At 50.3% G+C, this 18,656-nt stretch overlaps 1 protein-coding gene across 2 annotated transcripts; it reads left to right on the forward strand.

The window, feature by feature from the left end:
• The first annotated feature begins 259 nt into the window (after window positions 1-259).
• Window positions 260-18,449, forward strand: C2 (complement C2). Of its 2 annotated transcripts, XM_033216686.1 has the most exons (18): window positions 260-576; window positions 733-942; window positions 1,509-1,694; window positions 5,035-5,208; window positions 5,292-5,390; window positions 5,591-5,724; window positions 7,525-7,663; window positions 8,922-9,062; window positions 10,908-10,997; window positions 15,737-15,877; window positions 16,002-16,096; window positions 16,194-16,305; window positions 16,422-16,587; window positions 16,695-16,771; window positions 16,913-17,004; window positions 17,503-17,629; window positions 17,757-17,806; window positions 17,955-18,449. In XM_033216686.1, the coding sequence occupies exons 1-18, from the start codon at window positions 531-533 to the stop codon at window positions 18,132-18,134; spliced, it is 2,259 nt and encodes a 752-aa protein (XP_033072577.1). In that variant the 5' UTR covers window positions 260-530; the 3' UTR covers window positions 18,135-18,449. The 2 variants fall into 2 exon arrangements, with proteins under 2 accessions (XP_033072577.1, XP_033072578.1); XM_033216687.1 differs by lacking the exons at window positions 260-576; window positions 733-942; window positions 1,509-1,694; window positions 5,292-5,390; window positions 5,591-5,724 and having other exon boundaries at window positions 5,098-5,208.
• The last annotated feature ends 207 nt before the right edge of the window (window positions 18,450-18,656 follow it).

Genomic DNA, 18,656 nt, shown 5'->3' on the forward strand with positions numbered 1-18,656 from the left:
ACATTTATGTTCAAGAAGACAGAACTGTTCTAGGCTCTCAGAAAGTAAAACCCACTTGGTAAAACCCAAAATAACACTAAAACTTTACTTAAATAAAATATTTTGCAATATTTTGGATGGTTTGTGGGATTGTGTGCTTTAGACTATTCACACAAGAGCAAGGTGCATGTGTGCACACACGAGCGCAAATATGTGTTTGCCTGCGTGTTTGTGAGCATGCGTGTCTGGTGCACATGTGCACACATGGGTGGGTGGAGCATGGGGGCAGTACACAAAGCCTGTGGGGGAGATCTATGGACTCTATAGGTATATTAGCATCAGGGAGACACGGCAAAGGTTCCACCCTTCAGCTCAGTCCCCAATCCCTGCTTATTATTTCCCCGACAGAAGACCATCCCCCTTGCCACTCCCTGGATTTTCTTCTCTGGCAGCAATGAAGCAGCTGCTGAGCCAGCTCTGGTTTTCGGGAAGTCAGATGACCTTTTCCCTCCCGCGGCTCTCTGCCTCTCGCTGTCCCTAGGGAGGACACCATGGACCCACTGATGGTTCTTTTTTGCCTGCTGTTCCTGTACCCAGGTAGGAGGCAGGGAAGGGGGAAGCTCAGGGTCCTGTGTGTGAGGCTGGTGCTCCCAGCTTGAGTTCCCACGTGTGAAAGAGTCTCTTTTGCTTTCCTTTTCTCATCTGTGTCTTCCTTCTTTCTCCATGGCTGTCTCCTTGTTCCCACGCCTCCAGGTCCGGCAGACTCGGCTACCTCCTGCCCTCAGAATGTGAATATCTCTGGTGGCACCTTCACCCTCAGCCATGGCTGGGCCCCTGGGAGCCTTCTCATCTACTCCTGTCCCCAGGGCCTGTACCCATCCCCAGCATCACGGCTGTGCAAGAGCAGCGGACAGTGGCAGACCCCAAGAGCCACCCGGTCTCTGACTAAGGCGGTCTGCAAACGTGAGGCTCCCTGTGGGCTTTGCTCAGGGTGCTACACCAGGGGCCACCCCAGAACTTTTGTTTCGGAGTTGCTCAGGGTGGGACTTAACCTGACTAGATGGCGAAGTTGCTTTTGCAGAGGGCTTTTCAAAATATCCAGAAAATGTCAATTGCCAGTAGCAAGGAATTGGGAACAGGTTTTGATGGAGACTGTGGGGTACTAAAGCCAGGGATGACTTTTTATGTACAACTGACTGTCTAGTAGTGACCATTCAGAATGGAGGCTGAATGGTCCTGGAGTCCTCTAGATATCTGAGGATCTCAAGGGGAGTGTCTGGGAGGCCATGGCCCTAAGGGGGCTGAGGGAAGTGGTTATTTATCAATCGATTCACTTAGACTCTGTGAAATTGGCAATATTCAATGAGTTGCCAAAAACAGCGATTTCACATGCTGCAACCTAATATATCAGTGTTTTAACAGCCAGTTGGCCATTCCCATGCATTCCGGTATAAAATCACCTGCTTAATCGCCAGCCCAGGTGTTATCCATCCAGCCCTATTTTCCCCACCCACTTCCTCTCTCTCCAGCTGTGCGCTGTCCAGCCCCTGTCTCCTTTGAGAATGGCATTTATACCCCACGGCTGGGGTCCTACCCCGTGGGTGGCAATGTGAGCTTCGAGTGTGAGGATGGCTTCATATTGCGGGGCTCGCCTGTGCGTCAGTGTCGCCCCAACGGCATGTGGGATGGAGAAACAGCTGTGTGTGATAATGGGGGTGAGTGCTCTGGCTGATGGGCTACACAGGGGCTGGGGTCTCCTGGGGAACCCTGGGGCCCCATGTGTATCCAGGAAGCCTCTGTGGGGATAGGGGTCTGTTGTTCAGTGTGCCATAATAATATTCCTGGATTTTGGTAAATTGAGGTCTACAGGTCACACATCACAAGTCTGCAAGGGCCAGGCCCCAGGCAGCTGGTGCTAAGCTTCAGATGTAGCATAAAGCCTCCACACACCCTGCCCGGCTTTTCTAAATGCCTCAAAGTAACACTTCATATTCAGGCCCCACAAATTATTGTAGGAAAGATATGCTGGGAGAGAGTCAAGTACTATGCTTTAATGCCTTGCCTTTAAAGCCAGGTTTGGATTCCAAGCCCTGCTCTGACTTTGACAGACTTTGAGAAGGTTATTTAACTTTTCTAAGCCTCAGTTTTCCCATCTGTAAAACGAGGATAGTGAGTGCTGACCTCATGGGGTTGCCATCTGGATTAAATGAGTTAACATTAGTAAGCATATACAACAGCCCCTGGAGTGTGGTGGCTCACGCCTGTAATCCCAGCACTTTGGGAGGCCAAGGTGGGTGGATCACAAGGTCAGGAGTTCGAGACCAGCCTGGCCAACACGGTGAAACTCCGTCTCTAGTAAAAATACAAAAATTAGCCGGGTGTGGTGGTGCACGCCTGTAATACTGTAATACTCAGGAGGCTGAGGCAGGAGAATCGTTTGAACCAGGAGGTGGAGGTTGCAGTAAGCCAAGATCACATCATTGCACTCCAGCCTGGGTGACAGAGTAAGACTCTGTCTCAAAAAAAAAAAAAGTGCTGGGCGCGGAGCCTCATGTCTGTAATCCCAGCACTTTGGGAGGCCGAGGTGAGTGGATCACCTGAGGTCAGGAGTTTGAGACCAGCCTGGTCAACATGGTGAAACCACGTCTATACTAAAAATACAAAAAATTAGCTGGGCGTGGTTAATGCCAACTACTCGGGAGGCTGAGGCAGGAGAGTCACTTGAACTTGGGAGGCAGAGGTTGCAGTGAGCCTAGATCGTGCCACTGCACTCCAGCCTGGGTGACAGAGTGAGACTGTCTCAAAACAAACAAACAAACAAGCAAACAAACAAAACCAAGAAAAACAGCCCTGGAATCTGATAAACGCCATGTACACTTTTTTTTTTTTTGAGACGGAGTCTCGCTCTTGTTGCCCAGGCTGGAGTGCAGTGGTGTAATCTCGGCTCACTGCAACCTCTGCCTCCCAGGTTCAAGTGATTCTCCTGCCTCAGCCTCCCAAGTAGCTGGGATTACAGGCATGTGTCACCACGCCTCGGTAATTGTGTATTTTTACTAGAGACAGGGTTTCTCCATGTTGGCCAGGCTGGTCTCAAACTCTTGACCTCAGGGGATTCCGCCCACCTCAGCCTCCCAAAGTGCTGGGATTACAGGCGTGAGCCATGGCACCTGGCCTTGTTTTTGTTTCTTTAAGAGACAGGATCTGGCCGGGCGCGGGGGCTCATGCCTGTAATCCCAGCACTTTGGGAGGCTGAGGTGGGCGGATCACAAGGTCAGGAGATCGGCATCATCCTGGCTGACACGGTGAAACCCTGTCTCTACTAAAAATACAAAAAATTGACCAGGCATGGTGCAGGCACCTGTACTCCCAGCTTCTCGGGAGGCTGAGGCAGGAGAATGGCATGAACCCGGGAGGCGGAGCTTGCAGTGAGCGGAGATCGCGCCACTGCACTCCAGCCTGGGCGACAGAGTGAGACTTTGTCTCAAAAAAAAAAAAAAAAAAAAAGAGACGGGATCTTGCTGTGTTGCCCAGGCTGGCTTCAAACTCTTGAGCTCAAGTGATCTTCCTACCTCAGCCTCCTGAGTAGCTGGGAATGCAGGCATGTGCCACCACACCTGGCCATAATAATTTTTTTTTTTTAGACAGAGTTTTGCTCTTATTGCTCAGACTGGAGTGCAATGGCGCAATCTTGGCTCACTGCAAACTCTGCCTCTGGGTTCAAGCAATTCTCCTGCCTCAGCCTCTCGAGTAGCTGGGACTACAGGCATGCGCCACCACGCCCAGCTAATTTTGTATTTTTAGTAGAGATGAGGTTTCTCCATGTTGGTCAGGCTGGTCTTGAACTCCCGACCTCAGGTGATCCTGTCACCTCAGCCTCCCAAAGTGCTGGAATTACAGGCATGAGCCACCGCGCCTGGCCCATAAGCACTTTTATCATGGTTACTGCTGCCGCTGTGAATGGTGAGGGCTCTGCTTGGCAGAAGTAGGGCTCCTAGGATTTCCTGGAGCCGCATTTGCCTGTGGGTTTGGGAGCTTCTTGGATCATGGTTCTCAGCACATCATACAGAAGACACAGAGTCCACAAGATAGCAGGACCGCCTTCATCTAGTGGTCCAGACCATGGCCCCCCAACTCATGCCCTTGGGTCTTTGCCAAATGGCCATTTATTCAGACGTGACTCTAACTTATTTTAAAATTGAGGCACAATTTACCTATTGTAAAATGTACAAATCTTAAATATTAGGCTCAACAATTTGTCACACATGCACCCACTCATCTAATCATCACCCAAGACAGAGAATGAGGTTCCCTCTTGTCCCCTGCCACAAGGTAATGGCTCTTCCGACCTCTGTCTCCATGGACTAGTTACCTTGTGCTTACATTTCCTGTAAATGGAATCATGCAGGATGTGGTCTGTTGCTTCTGGCATCCCTTGTTCTACATTCTGCCTGTGCGATTTATCCATGCTGTTGTGTGTATCAGTACTTTGTTCTTTTTTATTGCTGTGTAGTATTCCATTATATGGATATATTACAATTTATCCATTCCCCTCTTGATGGACATTTGCGTTATTTTCAGTTTGGGGCCATTAGGAGTAAAGCTCTAGGAACATTCTTGCATGTGATTTTGGTACATATATGCACTTGCTTCTCTTGAGTAAATGATCTAAATGTGGAATTGTCACATCAGAGGCTGGCATATTTTTAGTTGTAGTAGAGGCTGAGAAAGTTTCACCCACGTACATGCCAGCAAGGTAACAGAGTACCAGTCACTCCGCATCCTCTCCAACACTTAGAATTACGGGTCGTTTCAGTGTTAGCCGTTTTGATGGGTGTGTAGGGATGCCTCACTATGGTTTATGAAATACAAATGTTCTCTGAGGGAGTGGAGGGACCATCAGCTGACTTCTTCCCTGGGTCTCTGGGGGCTCTGGGACAGACACGGGTGCATCCCTGGGTTGGAACTGGGAAGCTTCTGCTGGCAACTGAGGCGGCTGAGGAGGCAGAGCCTGATGGGAGGGGCTGCTCACCTCTGCCTTCCTTTGTTCACTCGCAGCTGGCCACTGCCCCAACCCAGGCATTTCGCTGGGCGCGGTGCGGACAGGCTCCCGCTTTGGTCATGGGGACAAGGTCCGCTATCGCTGCTCCTCGAATCTTGTGCTCACGGGGTCTGCGGAGCGGGAGTGCCAGGGCAACGGGGTCTGGAGTGGAACGGAGCCCATCTGCCGCCGTGAGTAGCTGCCCTACCCTCCTGAGACTCCCCAGCACACCCGGCTGCTGCCCCAGCTGACCCCTGTGTGGCTCCCCCCACAGAGCCCTACTCTTATGACTTCCCTGAGGACGTGGCCCCTGCCCTGGGCACCTCCTTCTCCCACATGCTTGGGGCCACCAATCCCACCCAGAGGACAAAGGGTGAGTGTTTGAGGTGGGGTTTCTGGTTGAGCAGGGTGCTGGATCTGGGCTGGAGCAAGGGAGGGTGCGAGCTTCCTCGAGGCCAGGAGCCTTGGTGGGCTCAGCCACTGGAAGGGAGGGAAGCAGAGAAGCTGGACCCGCTTGGCAAGAGCGCAGGAAGGAGGTGGGGATCTCAATCCTCCCCTTCCACATTTCTCCAGAAAGCCTGGGCCGTAAAATCCAAATCCAGCGCTCTGGGCACCTGAACCTCTACCTGCTCCTGGACTCTTCGCAGAGTGTGTCGGAAAATGACTTTCTCATCTTCAAGGAGAGCGCCTCCCTCATGGTGGACAGGGTCAGGAATCAGGAGCCTGCCTGCAGCAGAGGCCTTCCTGCGCTCATTATCTCTCTCTGTCTCCTTCCCCTCCTCAGAGCCCCACTCACAGCCCACCTCCTCCTAGAAGTCTTCTCAGATTATACTCATGCCATGTAGGAATCATGAATTCAATTTATACAACCATAATTTTTATTCCACAAGCACTGTTAGGACACTGTGCTGGGGGCTGGGGAACAGCAAACATGGAAAGCCTGAGGTCTTGCTTTCCAGGAATTCATCATCTAGAACAGTGGTTGGTCTCCACAGAAAGGTAGCGAGATAACACACAGGAGTGAAGAGAAAAATACTGGTGCCCCTGTGGAATAATTTAAACCAGATTAATAATTTAACATTTCATAATTTCCTCTTAAAACTTCAACATTATGGGGCCGGGCGCGGTGGCTCAAGCCTATAATCCCAGCACTTTGGGAGGCGGAGACGGACGGATCACGAGGTCAGGAGATTGAGACCATCCTGGCTAATACGGTGAAACCCCGTCTCTACTAAAAATACAAAAACTAGCCTGGGTGACAGAGCGAGACTCCGTCTCAAAAATAAATAAATAAATAAATAAATAAAAACTTCAACATTTTGTGCAGGCTTTAAAATATGTGTGATAGACCAGGTGTGGTGGCTAGTGCCTGTAATCCCAACACTTTGGGAGGCTGAGGCGGGTGGATCACTTGAGGTCAGGAGTTTGAGATCAGCCTGACCAACATGGTGAAACCCCATCTATACTAAAAATGCAAAATTAGCCATGTGTGATGGTGCACGCCTGTAACCCAGCTACTTGGGAGGCTGAGGCAGGAGAATCGCTTGGATCCGGGAGGTGGAGTTGCAGTGAACTGAAATCGTGCCATTGCACTCCAGCCTGGGCAACTAGAGCAAAACTCCATCTCAAAAAAAATAAAATAAATAAAATAAAATATGTGTGACAGAAGTTTGGAAGCCACTGGTTTAAGTTCCTCACCAGAACTTTGTTTTGTAATTATGCTTTTCACAATACTTCATGTAATATTATAAATGGTTTTCCCTCCCACCTACATTTTAAAGAGGGCAGTTTCTGTGCTCTCTTGGGACTCAAAATTAAGTAACTTGTTGCACTGTGAGGCAGCAACACACACAAGTTCGAGCAGTGACTGAGAGTCATGTGACAGGTTCAGATCCCACTTCTACCTCCTCCTCATGATGTGATGGGGGGAGGGGGATGAGGCACCATGCCTCAATTTCCTTATCCATAAAATAGGGGCCATCATGCCCCCTCACAGGGTTGAGTGAAGATTAAATGAGGAGAGAGTCTGTCAAAGAGAAAGATGCTCAACAGAGGTTATTATTATTATTATTTTTGAGATAGTCTTTCTCTGTCACCCAGGTTGGAGTACAGTGGCGTGATGTTGGCTCACTGCAACCTCTGCCTCCGGGTTCAAGTGATTCTCCTGCCTCAGCCTCCTGAGTAGCTGGGACTACAGGTGCCTGCCACCATACCAGGCTAATTTTTGTATTTTTAGTAGAGATGGGGTTTTGCCATGTTGGTCAGGCTGGTCTCGAACCCCTGACTCAGGTGATCCACCTGCCTAAAGTGTTGGGATTCAGGCATGAGCTACCGCGCCTGGCCCATAGCTTCTTCCTAACAGCCATTTCCTAGTGTCTCCACTGGTCCTAGCCTCTGTCGATCTCACTCCAGTTTCTCTGCTTCCTCCAGAGCTCTTTGCTTGCTCTCTTACCATCTCCCCTTTGACTTCAGGGCCCTTTACACTGCCTCTCACTTGCCCCACACAGATCTTCAGCTTTGAGATCAATGTGAGTGTTGCTATTATCACCTTTGCCTCAGAGCCCAAAGTCCTCATGTCTGTCCTGAATGTCAACTCCCGGGATATAACTGAGGTGATCAGCAGCCTGGAAAATGCCAACTACAAAGGTACGGGTGTCATCACATGATGGCGATGGGAGAGGAGAAGATGGACCCTCTCAGGGCCTACAAACAAATTCTGGATGAGTTAGAAAGAGAGTGAGGCCTCTTGGTGGCACCTGAGTCCCACAAGTCTGGGGTAGTTTCAACGTCCAGGGTTATGATGGGGGACCCCAGCTGTCCCCAGCTCATAGCTCATTCTAAGGTGCTGCAGGTCCAAAGACACTGTGCAGGTCTTCAATTCCTTCCAGTTGCCAAAACCACACTGTCTGGTTTGCATGGCTGCACGTTGCCATCTCCCCATGTCATTAGCCACCCATATGCCATGTAAAGTTGCCTGCTGGCACTTAGCAAATGGCTGAAGCCTCTCAAGGTTTTGGAAACCTTATCTTTGAATCTTGGGACTTTAGTGTGGTCTTGGATTGGGGTTATGCAATGAACATTTCTTTTTTTTTTTTTTTTGAGATGGAGTCTCGCACTGTCACCCAGGCTTGAGTGCAGTGGCACGATCTCGGCTCACTGCAACCTCCGCCTCCCGGGTTCAAGTGATTCTCCTGCCTCAGCCTCCCGAGCAGCTGAGATTTCAGGCACCTGCCACCACGCCTGGCTAATTTTTTGTATTTTTAGTAGAGACGGGGTTTCACTGTGTTGGTCAGGCTGATCTCATGATCCTGACTTTGTGATCCGCCCGCCTCAGCCTCCCAAAGTGCTGGGATTACAGGTGTGAGCCACCTTGCTCGGCCCTATGCAATGAACATCTCTAAGGTGGAAAGGCTTTTAATGTTTGAACAAGCAAAGATGCCAGATCTCTATCTGAATGGCAAATGTCTGAGTTTATCAAAGCAAATTGATAAATTGCATTTCCAGGCCAGGTGTGGTGGCTCATGCCTGTAATCCCAGCACTTTGGGAGGCTGAGATGGGCAGATCACTTGAGGTCAGGAAACCAGCTTGGCCAACATGGTGAAACCCCATCTCTACTAAAAATACAAACAATTAGCTGGGCATGGTGGCCAGTGCCTATAATCCCAGCTACTTGGGAGGCTGAGGCACGAGAATCGCTTGAACTGGGGAGGCGGAGGTTGTAGTGAGCCAAGATCACGCCACTACACTCCAGCCTGGGTGGCAGAGCAAGACTCTGTCTCAAAAAAAAAAAAAGAAAAAAAGAAAAAAAATTGCATTTCCAATAATTGGGGGAATAGAGTGATCCCTACCCCTTGGTGGTAGTGGGAAGTTTCTAAGAGAGCCCTTCCTTTTGGCATATTCCAGATCATGAAAATGGAACTGGGACTAACACCTATGCAGCCCTAAACAGTGTCTATCTCATGATGAACAATCAAATGCGACTCCTTGGCATGGAAACGATGGCCTGGCAGGAAATCCGACATGCCATCATCCTTCTGACAGACGGTGGGTATCATGGTCTCTGAGTGTGTCTGGAATAGTGGAAGGGGCAACAATAGGGGGTCAGAAGCCCTGAGTTCTGATTCTCCCTCTGCCTGACACTTTGGGCCCTGGTTTTTTGTTTTTAGAGATGGGGCCTTGCTCTGTTGCCCAGCTGGTCTCAAACTCCTGGCTTCAAGCAATTCTCCTGCCTCAGCCTCCCAAAGTGCTGAGATTACAGGTATGAGCCACCACACCTGGCCCAGTTTCTTATTTATAAAATAGGGCCGGGTGTGGTCAGCACTTTGGGAGGCCAAAGTGGGTGGATCACTTGAGGTCAGGAGTTTGAGATCAGAGGGGTCAACATGGTGAAACCCCGTCTGTACTAACAATACAAAACCATTAGCTGGGCGTGGTGGCACATGCCTGTAATCCCAGTTACTTGGGAGGCTGAGGCAGGAGAATCGCTTGAACCCGGGAGGCAGAGGTTGCAGTGAGCCAAGATCATGCCACTGCACTCCAGCCTGGACAACAGACTGAGACCCTCCATTGTCTCAAAATAAAATAAAATTAAATTAAAAAAATAGAATTAGTGTTGATGATGATGACTGTAACCACAATGACAGCAACGATGATCATGATAGCTGTCCTCCTTTCCTTACACAATTTTTATGGAAAGCTATTTAAGTTGCCTGTGTGAAAGTGCTTTGTGTTAGCTCTTGTTACCATCTGGGAGGTAACTTGGAGATAGGTGAGGAAATGTGGCTCTCGAGCAGGAATGTCGAGGGGCACGGATGCAAGGAACAGTCTGTAGTGGATCTGGCCTTGTCATTTGCCTCTTGATATTATCTAAATTACACAGTTCCTCCAGGACTTAGTTTATAAAATGAGGATATCGACTCTTCCTGGGGTTTCATGAGAATTAAATGAGATAAAGTATAGGAAGCACCTGGTCCAGTGCCTGGAATGTAGAAAATTTCAGTAAAACTGTATATATATATATATATATATATATATATACCTTTTTTTTTTTTTTTTTTTTTGCGACAGGGTTTCACTCTGTTACCCAGGCTGGACTACAGTGGTGTGATCTTGGCTCACTGCAACCTCTGCCTCCCGGGCTCAAGCAATTATCGTGCCTCAGCCTCCAGAGTAGCTGGGACTACAGGCGCCCACCACCTCGCCCGGCTAGTTTTTTGTATTTTTTAGTAGAGACGGGATGTCACCGTGTTAGCCAGGATGGTCTCGATCTTCTGACCTCATGATCCACCCGTCTCGGCCTCCCAAACTGCTGGGATTTTTTTTTCTTTTTTTGAGATGGAGTTTCACTCTTGTTGCCCAGGCTGGAGTGCAATGGCGTGATCTTGGCTCACTGCAACCTCCACCTCCCGGGTTCAAGCGATTCTCCTGCCTCAGTCTCTGGAGTAGCTGGGGTTACAGGCATGTGCCACACACCCGGCTAATTTTGTATTTTTAGTACAGGCACGGTTTCTCCATGTTGGTCAAGCTGGTCTCAAACTCCCGACCTCAGGTGACCGCCTGCCTCGGCCTCCCAAAGCAATGGGATTACACGCATGAGTCACCGTGCCCGGCCACACCTCGCTAATTTTTTGCAGTTTTAGTAGAGACAGGGTTTTGCCATGTTCCCCAGGCTGCTCTCAAACTCCTGAGCTCAGGCAATCCACCTGTTTCGGTCTCCCAAAGTGCTAGGATTACAGGCGTGAGTCACCATGCCCAGTCTAAAAGTATACTTTGAAGCTCTTGTAGGCAGTGTAAGTGTTGAGGTTCCCAGGCTAAATGTTTTCCTACTCTTTCAGGGCCCTGGGAAATCCTGATATTACCTAGAAGAAGTCTTTATTCTCTTTGTTCTAGGAAAGTCCAATATGGGTGGCTCTCCCAAAACAGCTGTTGACCAAATCAGAGAGATCCTGAATATCAACCAGAAGAGGAATGACTATCTGGGTGAGCCCCCGCCACTGCCACCACATTTGTGCTGCTCCTGCAGAAGTCAGGATATCTTCAGCCAGGGATCCCAGCATCTTAGCTCTGGTCCAGAGCCACATGGTTTTATTTCTGCGTTGTTCTGTACAAAGGCAACTGAGTATCATGTTGAAGAGTCTGGAGTCAAACTACTGCCCATGGTCTCAACCTTTTCTTCTTCTTCTTCCTCCTCCTCCTCCTCCTTCTTCCCTCTTCTTCTTCTTCTCTTTTCTTCTTCTTCTCTTCTTCTTCTTCTTCTTCTTCTTCTTCTTCTTCTTCTTCTTCCTCCTCCTCCTCCTCCTCCTCCTCTCCTCCTCCTCCTCCTTCCTCCTCCTCCTCCTCCTCTCCTCCTCCTTCTTCTTCTTCTTCTTCTTCTTTTCTTCTTCTTCTTCCTTTTCTTCTTCTTCTTCTTCTTTTTAGACAGTGTCTCACTGTCACTCAGGGTATATCCCTGGAAAGATATCCACCCATGCTGGCCCAGAAGCTGGTCCAGAAAGTAGAGATGTCCACCCATGGAGTGCAGTGGTGCAATCATAGCTCACTGCAACCTCAAACTCCTGGGCTCAAGCGATCCTCTCAACTCAGCCTCCCAAAGTGCTAGGATTACAGGTATGAGCCACTATGCTCAGCCCATCTTTACAAATTGTTTAAAATTAATTTTTAATTTTTTGTTTTGAGACAGAATCTTGCTGTGTTGCCCAGGCTGGAGTGCAGTGACTGGATCTCAACTCACTGCAACCTCCACCTCCTGGCTTCAAGCGATTCTACTGCCTCAGCCTCCAGAGTAGCTGGGATTACAGGTGTGTGCCACCATGCCCAGCTCATTTTTGTATTTTTAGTAGAGGCGGAGTTTCACCATATTGGCCAGTCTGGTCTCAAACCCCTGGCCTCAAGTGATCTGCCTGCCTTGGCCTCCCAAGATGTTGGGATTATAGACAGGCGTGAGCCACTGTGCCCAGCCAATTTTTAATTTTTTAATTATTATTATTTCTATTTATTTATTTTTTTTGAGATGGAGTCTCGCTCTGTGGCCCAGGCTGGAGTGCAGTGGCGCAATCTCGACTCACTGCAAGCTCTGCCTCCCGTGTTCATGCCATTCTCCTGCCTCAGCCTCCCGAGAAGCTGGGAGTACAGGTGCCTGCACCATGCCTGGTCAATTTTTTGTATTTTTAGTAGAGACAGGGTTTCACCGTGTCAGCCAGGATGGTTTGGATCTCCTGACCTCGTGATCCGCCTGCTTCGGCCTCCCAAAGTGCTGGGATTACAGGTGTGAGCCACCGCACCCGGCCTTTATTATTATTATTATTATTTTTTTTTTTTTCCGAGACAGAGTCTCACTCTGTCGCCCAGGCAGGAGTGCAGTGGCCGGACCTCGGCTCACTGCAAGCTCCGCCTCCCGGGTTCACGCCATTCTCCTGCCTCAGCCTCTGGAGTAGCTGGGACTACAGGCACCCGCCACCTCGCCCGGCTAGTTTTTGTATTTTTTTAGTAGAGACGGGGTTTCACCGGGTTAGCCAGGATGGTCTCGATCTCCTGACCTCATGATCCACCCGTCTCGGCCTCCCAAAGTGCTGGGATTACAGGCTTGAGCCACCGCGCCTGGCCCCGGCCTTTATTATTTTTAATCAACAGCTTTAGACAGAGAATCTTGGTTTCATCTTCAGTGGGCTGTGGCCATGGGCAGTTTCTTCATCTGCGAAAGGGGAATAGTACTAGGACCCAGCTCACAAGCTGACAGGGGAAGATGCTTAGAGAAACACTGCCTGCCTGGCACAGAAAAATGCCCAGCATATGTTAGCCATGACTACAACTGTCCTCGTTATCATCATCATCATCATCATCATCATCATCATCATCATCACCATCAGTATCTCATGTTTCAGGAAACTTTCCAGGAAGAAGAGACCTCAATTCCCTCTAGGGAATGTCCCTGGTGGTTTCTCTTTCAGCAGCACAGCTGGCTAAGGCTTTGGCAGTTGCAGCCTCTAAAGGAACAATTCTTCAGGTTCAGACTAAACACAAATCACTGACCTTTGATCAGAAAGTAATTTCAGAGAGAGATGCTCAGACAGGGAGGGCAACAGGTTTTGAGCCCCAATATTTCATCTTCCCCTTAGCTCTTCTCCTTTCCATTCACACTGCTCCCTCCCAGCTCACCTGGCCCTGGGGATAAGCTGATTCCTCTTTAAAACTCCTGCCCAAGGAAGACAAAACTTAAAGCCACTCCCTTCCTCCTTATCATCACTGGCCGAGGTTACATCACTGGGCCAAATGCTACAAAAACATTTTATTGAAAATAAGTAGGAAACCAAATGAAAATAGTCAAAGAAAATGCACAAGGCATGATCATTGTCTAGCTCCAACTGTAACTGTTTCTCTCTGGGCCATTGCCAGATTGCCTCCTGGATGAAGATCTCTTGGTCTACCTAAGCACCTTGCTTTTACACACAATGCAGGGCTCTCTGAGAGCAAAAATGCTCCACAAGGGTTGCAAAGGCTGAGAGAGGAGCAGACTCTGATCTGCCTGAGGGCAGCTCTGACTGGCACCACAGTCAGAGAACAGGCGCGGCCTGCTGCGTGGGTCCAGGGCCTCCAGTGGGAGGACTTGGCTTTAGGCCCTTCTCCCAGATGCTACCTTTTACAGAGGAAGACCACATCTGAGGTTTTGTTTCCATGTTATGTTCTGAGTTCTTTCTATTCATTCAGTCATTTAAAAATATTTACCAAAGTACTACAAACCTGGGTAGCTTAGAACACAGAATTTCTTTTTCTTACAGTTCTGGAGGTTAGAAGTCTGAAATCAAGGTGTTGCAGGGCCATGCTTCCTTGGAAGGCTCTTGGGAAGAATTCTTTCCTGTCTTTTCTGGCTGCCGTTGGCTCCAACCATGCCTTGGCTTATGGCAGCATAAACCCATTCTCTGCCTCTGTCTTCAACTCGCCTTCTTTTCTGTGTGCACCTCTGTGTCGTTACATGCCATTCTCTCATGTAGATAGGAGACTCACTGCCTGTGTCTTTGTGTCCAAATTCCCTTCTTCTTCTTTTTTTGTTCATTTGTTTGAGACAGAGTCTCGCTCTGTCACCCAGGAGCCCAGGCTGCAGTGCAGTGGCGGGATCCCAGCTCACTGTAACCTCTGCCTCTTGGGTTCAAGAGATTCTTATGCCTCAGTCTCCCAAGAAGCTGGGATTACAGGCATGTGCCACCATGCCCGGCTAATTTTTGTATTTTTAGTAGAGACATGGTCTCGCCATGTTGGCTAGACTGGTCTTGAACTCCTGGCCTCAAAGCGATCTGCCTGCCTTAGCCTCAAAAACTGCTGGGATTACAGGCATGAGTCACTACCATGGCCAGCCAAATCACTTTTTTTTTTTTTTTTGAGATGGCGTCTTGCTCTGTTGCCCAGGCTGGAGTGCAGTGGTGCAATCTCGCCCCACTGCAACCTCTGCCTCCCAGATTCAAGCAATTCTCCTGCCTCAGCCTCCTGAGTAGCTGGGGTTACAGGCATGTGCCAGCATGCCCAGCTAATCTTTGTATTTTTAGTAGAGACAGGGTTTCACCATGTTGGTCAGGCTGGTCTCGAACTCCTGACCTCGTGATCTGCCTGCCTCAGCCTCCCAAAGTGCTGGGATTACAGGCGTAAGCCACCGCGCCTGGCTCTCTTCTTCTTCCTCTTCCTCCTCATCCTCCGCTTCCTCCTCTGCTTCCTCTTCTGCTTCCTCTCCCTCTCCCTCTCCTTCTTCTTCTTAGATGAAGTTTCGCTCTTGTTGCCCAGGCTGGAGTGCAATGGCACGACTGATCTCGGCTCACAGGAACCACCGCCTCCTGGTGATTGCAGGTGTGAGCCACCAGCCTGGCCCCGGCTTACTTCTTCTTATTTTTATTATTATTATTTTTAGTGGAGACAGGGTTTCACCGTGTTATCCAGGATGGTCTTGATCTCCTGACCTCGTGATCCGCCCACCTCGGCCTCCCAAAGTGCTGGGATTACAGGCGTGAGCCACTGCGCCTGGCCTGGCTTACCTCTTCTTATAAGGACCCCAGTCATTGGACTAGAGCTCACCCTAATCCAGTATGACTTAATCTTCACTTGATTACATCTGCAAATACCCTTTTTCCAAATAAGGTCATAGATACTAAGGGTTAGGACTTGAACACATCTTTCTGGGGGACACAATTCTACCATTATAGGCAATAAACAGGATAAGAAAACCATAGAACCCAGCAGGTGGTAGGTGACACAAGCTAAGAGGTCTTGTCATGTTGCCCAGGCTGGTCTCAAACTTCTGGCTTCAAGGGATCCTCCCACCTTACCTCCCAAAGTGAGGATGAAAGTTTGTCTGGGGCATTGCGATTTTAGACAGGAAGACCAGGGAAGGCCTCACTGAGAAGGTGACATTTGAGCCAAGACTTAAAAAGGTACGAAAGTGAGCTATGTGGAAGTCTCGGGGAGGAGTGAACTAGGCAGAAGCATAGCTGGGACCAAGGGCCTGAGGTGTGACTACGCCTAAGGATTTGATAAACTTCAAAGAGGCTGTGTGCTACAGGAGAGTGAAGGGCAGGGAGTGGCAGGAAATGAGGGCAGACAGGTAGCAGTGGGGAGGACGCAGGGGTCCAGCTTATGTAGGTCTTGGTTGGACACAGCGAGTTTCAGATGACAGCCTCCTGTCTCATGGGGTAGCCCCAAAGCCACAGGATTCTGGTGATTTCCTTCTTCCCCAACAGACATCTATGCCATTGGGGTGGGCAAGCTGGATGTGGACTGGAGAGAACTGAATGAGCTGGGGTCCAAGAAGGATGGCGAGAGGCATGCCTTCATTCTGCAGGACACAAAGGCTCTGCACCAGGTCTTTGAACATATGCTGGGTGAGTGAGCTTTGCCCTCCCTGGTGTGGGGAGGCTGGGGAGGGCCCGTCAGAAGCCCATGCTGGGAACCTAGACACAGTGCCCTTCGTTTGCTTCCTTCTTCATCTGATCCTCACACCCACAGATGTCTCCAGGCTCACAGACACCATCTGCGGGGTGGGGAACATGTCAGCAAACGCCTCTGACCAAGAGAGGACACCCTGGCATGTCACTATTAAGGTACCAGGAAGGAGGGGCGGGGCTTGGATTCCAGAGGTGAAAGTGGCCATGGGCCAGAGATACTGCAATCCCTGAAGATCACCTGTTCCCCCTGTAGCCCAAGAGCCAAGAGACCTGCCGGGGGGCCCTCATCTCCGACCAATGGGTCCTGACAGCAGCTCACTGCTTCCGCGATGGCAAGGACCACTCCCTATGGAGGGTCAACGTGGGTAAGGCAGGGGATGCACCAGGCTCCCGATCCTGAAGCCACAGATCCCAGCACCTGACTTAGCCTCTGGCCCCTGCAGGAGCCCTGGTCTAGCCTAATCTGGCATATCATTTCCAGGAGACCCCAAATCCCAGTGGGGCAAAGAATTCCTTATTGAGAAGGCGGTGATTTCCCCAGGATTTGATGTCTTTGCCAAAAAGAACCAGGGAATCCTGGAGTTCTATGGTGATGACATCGCCCTGCTGAAGCTGGCCCAGAAAGTAAAAATGTCCACCCATGCCAGGTGCCTGGAGTCCGGGATGGGAGGGCGCCCTCCGGGGGACAGTGCTCCGGAGGGCCCTGGAAGAGACACTGGGGACAGGCTGGTGTGACCCTTGCTCTTCTCCCCAGGCCCATCTGCCTTCCCTGCACCATGGAGGCCAATCTGGCTCTGCGGAGACCTCAAGGCAGCACCTGTAGGGACCATGGTGAGTGCTGGGACTTATGGTGCTTGAGAGCTGGGGCTAGGGTTTAGAGGTGATAACAAGGACTAGGCTGCAGTCCCCAAGCCAGGAATCTTGATTCTGGGTAAAAGGATCAACACCAATATCCCCTTCTCTTGACTATAGAGAATGAACTGCTGAACAAACAGAGTGTTCCTGCTCATTTTGTCGCCTTGAATGGGAGTAAACTGAACATTAACCTTAAGATGGGAGTGGAGGTGAGGGTCTCAGGTTGGGGATGCTGGGATCCCCCTGTGACAGCTCGCAGAATCTCTCTCTTCCTTCTCCAGCTCTGGCTGCTTTCTCTCTCTGACGTGGGTCACCCCTCCTCCCAAGTCTCACAAACCTGCTAGGTGTCCCTGAGTCTGCTTATTCTTTTGATGTTGTTGAGATGGAGTCTTGCTCTGTGTCCCACACTGGAGTGCAGTGGCATGATTTTGGCTCACTGTGACTTCTGCCTCCCAGATTCAAGTGATTCTCCTACCTCAGCCTCCCAAGTAGCTGGGATTACAGGTGCTCGCCACCACACCCAGCTCATTTTTGTATTTTTAGTAGAGACGGGATTCCGCTATGTTGGCCAGGATGGTCTTGAACTCCTGACCTCAAGTGATTCGCCCACCTCAGCCTCCCAAAGTGCTGGGATTACAGGTGTGAGCCATTGCACCCAGTCAGGTCTGCTTATTCTTCCCTTCTCTCTGGTTCCACCCCTACCGCAGTGGACAAGCTGTGCTGAGGTCGTCTCCCAAGAAAAAACCATGTTCCCCAACTTGACAGATGTCAGGGAGGTGGTGACAGACCAGTTTCTATGCAGTGGGACCCAGGAGGATGAGAGTCCCTGCAAGGGTGAGTCCCTCACCATGCCTGGATTCCCAAAGGGGAAGGCCACCTGTGTCTCTGTGGCCAGCATGCGTGCCAGAACACCAGTCCACTGCCCTGTATGACACTGTCTCCTATCACCCTTTGCTGGCAGGAGAATCTGGGGGAGCAGTTTTCCTTGAGCGGAGATTCAGGTTTTTTCAGGTGAGAAGGTGGAAGCTTGCAGGACCCAGGGGTTACAGGATGTCAGCCTTGTTGGGGGGATGAGGGAGGCCTTTGAGGGATCTAGGGAGGTTGGGGCTTACAGCTGGAGCTGTGGCAGCCTCCCAGCCAGTTCTCTCCTTTTCTCCAGGTGGGTCTGGTGAGCTGGGGTCTTTACAACCCCTGCCTTGGCTCTGCTGACAAAAACTCCCGCAAAAGGGCCCCTCGTAGCAAGGTCCCACCGCCACGAGACTTTCACATCAATCTCTTCCGCATGCAGCCCTGGCTGAGGCAGCACCTGGGGGATGTCCTGAATTTTTTACCCCTTTAGTCATGGCCACTGAGCCCTCTGCTGTCCTGTTAGAATCTGCCCCCCCTCCATCTTCTACCTCTGAATGCCCACCCTTAGACCCTGTGACCCATGCTGTCTCCTAGTTGAGTAAATCCGGGTCTCTAGGATGCCAGAGGCAGCGCACACAAGCTGGGAAATCCTCAGGGCTCCTACCAGCGGGACTGCCTCGCTGCCCTACCTCCCGCTCCTTGGCCTGTCCCCAAATTCCTCCCCTGCTTGACTTGACTCATGCTCATTTCACTTTCATATGGAATTTCCCAGTTATGAAATTAATAAAAATCAGTGGTTTCCACATCTGTCTGTGCCTCTATTTGGAGGCCAGGTAGGGCTGGCCTGGGGGGAAGGGGAGGCCAGAATGACTGCAAGAGCCACAGGAAGGCAGGTCAGAGACCCCACTGGACAAACAGTGGCTGGACTCTGCACCATAACACACAAGCAACAGGGAGTGAGCTGGATCCTTATTTCTGGTCCCTAAGTGGGTGGTCTGGGCTTGTTGGGGAG

The sequence above is a fragment of the Trachypithecus francoisi genome, unplaced genomic scaffold, assembly GCF_009764315.1.
Source record: "Trachypithecus francoisi isolate TF-2019V2 unplaced genomic scaffold, Tfra_2.0 Lachesis_group10, whole genome shotgun sequence".
Lineage (NCBI taxonomy): Eukaryota > Metazoa > Chordata > Mammalia > Primates > Cercopithecidae > Trachypithecus > Trachypithecus francoisi.

Excerpts from the sequence above, each read along its gene's own strand:
- C2 (XM_033216686.1), top strand. The coding sequence starts at position 531 with ATGGACCCACTGATGGTTCTTTTTTGCCTGCTGTTCCTGTACCCAG. Across the intron at positions 1,695-5,034 it reads AGCTGTGTGTGATAATGGGG|CTGGCCACTGCCCCAACCCA; the intron begins GTGAGTGCTCTG and ends GTTCACTCGCAG. Across the intron at positions 16,097-16,193 it reads CCTGGCATGTCACTATTAAG|CCCAAGAGCCAAGAGACCTG; the intron begins GTACCAGGAAGG and ends TTCCCCCTGTAG.